General features: G+C 46.2%; 1 protein-coding gene across 1 annotated transcript in view; it reads right to left on the bottom strand.

The window, feature by feature from the left end:
• DDC (dopa decarboxylase) overlaps nucleotides 1–3,950 on the bottom strand; it is an 89,714-nt gene that overhangs the window by 50,361 nt on the left and 35,403 nt on the right. The window contains exon 5 of the mRNA XM_023517877.1: nucleotides 1,714–1,848. Coding sequence (XP_023373645.1) covers nucleotides 1,714–1,848 — 135 coding nt within the window. The remainder of the gene's footprint in view (nucleotides 1–1,713; nucleotides 1,849–3,950) is intronic.

The raw sequence follows: 3,950 nt of genomic DNA, 5'->3' as shown, positions 1-3,950 counted from the left end.
CAGTTGTGTGTGTGGGGTGTGCAGGTGTGTGTGTGGGATGTGCAGTTGTGTGGGTGGGGGTGCAGGTGTTTGTGGGTTTGTGTGGGCGTGTGCGCATACCATGGTGGGCCCCTGTGTCTGGGTGGGTATGTGAGGGCATGTGCGCACACCGCCCTGGGCCCCTGTGTCTGCAGAGGTGCGAGGCTTCCCACAAAGGCGCCTCTCACACTGCTGGCACAAACTGCTCTCATCTCTCTCCCTACCCGCTCCTGAAGATCCCTTTTTCCCTGGAATTGTTCCTATTGGTACAAAATCTTGCTTTTAAGTCTAATGAATCAGGGACAATAAGAGTAAAGAGCTGGGTCAATATTGGTGAGTTTTTCATTTGTTTGTTTGAATTCAGGATAGGGTGACCAGACGTCCTGCTTTTGGCGGGACAGTCCTGCTTTTCAACAATTTGTCCCGAGTCCTGTGGTGTTTCAAAAAAAGTCCCGGTTTTTGGAAAGAATGCACTAATGGGCGGGAGAACGGGAAGGGAATATATGGTTTTTGGCTGCCATGTGGCTATTTCGCCATAATATGAGTTTTATATTATTTTTGTTAATTTTATAATGTTAAACTGTAATAATAACAAATAATTGCTGAGAAGTGATTATTGAGAACTGTTTATCAAAGTTTGCCTTGTTGTCAGGCCCTGCCCTGCCCTGTCCCTGCCCCACCCCCGGGCCATGTTGTCCCGCCTTACCGATGTTAAAATCTGGTCACCCTAATTCAGGAGCAAGTGAAACTCTGGAAATTACACCTTGGGGGTGGACTTAGAAATCTCATCTAATGTGCACAGTGCAAGAGTATGTTCCAAAACAACTAAGAGTAAATCTTAAATGTCTCACCACAAAAAATAAGTGAGGTGATGGTTATGTTAGTCAGTTTGATTTAAGCATTCCACATTGTATATCAAATCATCACATTGTACCCTATAAATGTACACAGTTATGATTTTAATTCAAAATTCAATTAAAAAAAAAAAGAAATCTCAGGCTCAAATTTGGGCTTTGGCCCCCCCTGAGGGGCCCTGGGCAGCTTAGTGGCCACACTCAGTAAACAGTCTCTGGAGAAAAAGAAACGAACAAGGAGACACCACTCCTACACGGCAGATGGAGCCTCTCTCGGGGCTTCGCGGAAAGTCCTGTCTCCTGAAAGCCACCCCTGCCCACCCTGCATCCAAAATCTCCCCTACCAATGGGCCTGGATCACAGAACCGAAAATCTCAGATGGTCACAACACAGCTCCATGCTGAAAGAAATGGGAACAGAGCCAGTCTTAGGGACGCCCCTATATATTAGTTTCTTTCAGGGGTGTCTAAACTTCCAGCTTCTCTGAGCCACATTGGAAGAAGGATTGTCTTGGGCCATACGGTAAACACACAAACACTAATGAAAGCTGATGAGACAAAAACAAATAAATAAATAAAAGGTCTGTGCATAATTTTTGCCACCATAGATAAGCAAAACAGTCCTCACATAATCCATACTTGGCCCTTGGGCCACAGGTTGGACACCCCCTGACAGGACTCAGGACCCCACTAAGGTACCACCTTAAGTGGTACCTAAGAACTGTTCTTGGATTTCAAAGAGTGCCCTATGGTTTTGTATTCTTTGGGTTTGGCATAAAACAAAACATTTAGATCTTGAACTCTTGGTGGGACATAGGAGCAACACCCCTCAATATCCTCACCTGATCAGAGGCGTAGGCCACCAGCTTCTCCATGATGGCGGCCGGTGTCAGCTCTGGCGAGGCCGCCTGCACCTGGCGGATCACTTTGGTTCGAGCAGCCAGCAAGGCCACCAGCGTGGCTTCACTGGCACTTCCCTATAACCAAGAGAAAGGCCCAAATAAAACTCAAACATAGCAAAGGAGTCAGCATCTAAATTGTTGGAAGACTTATTACTTTGTGTCCATATTTCTCTTAAAAGACAAATCTGAAGTGGGAAAGTTCACTCTCCTTTGCACAGGAGAAAACTAACACTTGCGCTGGCCACGTCAACTCCTCACTAGGTTTCACGCGCCAGGTCTACTTTCTGTGGGAAGGTCAGCCTGTTTCCAAGTGCTTAGCAAACACTTGGCCAGGCGAGAGCTGCTTTGCAGGCAGCCTCTCGTGGACTCCTCCCTGCCTGTCCTGCCTAGCAGGACATGGCCCAGGGCATTAGTGTCTAAGGCCAGCCACACATTCTGTTCGTAAGCACTTGAACAGAGAGATTTGTATTTGTATGTAAAATAAGGGGCATTTTCCTCAAGACTCAGAAGGGTCTTGGAGGATTTCTGTTAATCTCTAATGATATGGGCTTAACTATGTTCCCTAAAATTCACACGCTGAAGCCCTAACCCCGGGACCTCAGACCGGGACTGTATTTGGAGACAGGCTCTCTAAAGGAGTAAGGAAAAACGAGGCCGTCTGGCTGGGTCCTAACCCAGTCTGACTGGTACCCTGATTAGAAGAGGAAACTTAGACGGGGGCAGGTGCATGCGCAGAGGGAAGGCTGTGGAGGTGAGAAGGTGGCCGTCTGACATCCAGGATGAGGCGTCAGGAAAAACCAACCCCGCTGGCACCTTGATCTCAGACTTGTGGTGTCAAGAACTGGGAGAAAACACATTTCGCAGTTTCGTCCACCTAGTCTGGGACGATCTGTAATGGAAGCCTGAGCAAACTAAAGTCAACAATTTATTTTAGCCGAGTGATAAAGAATTGTTTAAAGTTCACTCCTTTGAGGTTGAGGTGAGGCAGTAAACAATGACAGAGCCAGTGCCTGCTGTGTGATCCTATTTAATTTGCACAATAATCCCATCCTCAGGTGGGGAAACTGACGCTCAAAGAGGTTAAACACTTGTTCTGTATCAGCAGCTGGAGTGGGGTGTGGTGAGGAGAGAGCCACACCTGCCCTTCCTGGGGTGTCCCTGGCCTCTCTGCACCTGTGAGCATCCTCCCTCTTAAGCAAACCCTAAAGGAAACCCATCAACTGACCAGGATTAACATCAGAAAGTAAAAGAAGGTAGCTTTTATTGACTCTAAAAGAGGTTTACTGGTGTAAGATTGTAGAGTTTTGCAAGAAAATAGATAATAGAATAAATACAAACTTGAATTTCTCTTCTTATCCTCTCTGCATTGATTCTAATTTCCCATTTTCATTTTACCATTCCACTACTCTGCTTCTATTTATTCTTTTAGGCTAACTCATACTCTTGGGGAGAAGGGTAATATTTAAAGGTTAACACACTTATCCATGTCTCTGTAGCTAACCTATGAGTTCAAATATACAAGTACGCAATACTCGTAATTCAGCATCTAAAATGAGTGCACCATTTCCTTTAGGCAGTATTTTCATGAGCTATGATTTTAGGCATAATCTTACAGCAGGTTAAAGAAACTTGGCTGGCAAAGCTAAATCAGCTGTGCCAGAAAATGCAAGGCAGGCACCGCACTTGGCATATCTCTCATGCACCCCGTCATTCCTCCACAGGCCTCGTTTCCTCCTGGCTGCCCCCAAACCCACACACACTTCCCGTAGCAGGCCCTTCCATTCCTGCTGGGAGTGTAGAATGAAAAGTCCACTAAAAGGCAGAGCTTCCTGCTCACACCCTCCCCCGGGGTGATCTCAGCTCTTGTCTAAATTCACCTTCTGCTTGCAGCCCTGGAGCAAGTGCTCATTCTCTGAACCACACTCTCAGGAAGGTGTGGTTGGGATCACCTTGCCAGTTTGTTATGGGGTTTCCTTTGGGTTTTGTCCAGGTCTTGAGAAAAGTCAATGAAAAGTGGGTTTGGGGGGGTATTTTTGTTTGTGTGTGCGATTTGTTGCTTGTTTGTTTGTTTGTTTTGTTTGAACCCACCATCTCCAGCACATGGGGCCGGCATCCCACTCCTTTGAGCCACAGGTGGCACCCTTTTGTTTTTTTTTTGTTTTTTTTTTTTTTTTTTT

This window comes from Otolemur garnettii, unplaced genomic scaffold (genome assembly GCF_000181295.1).
Source record: "Otolemur garnettii isolate 467f Iridium unplaced genomic scaffold, OtoGar3 scaffold00123, whole genome shotgun sequence".
Lineage (NCBI taxonomy): Eukaryota > Metazoa > Chordata > Mammalia > Primates > Galagidae > Otolemur > Otolemur garnettii.
Note: the sequence above shows the minus strand (reverse complement) of the source record. Positions and strands in the feature narration are given on the sequence as shown.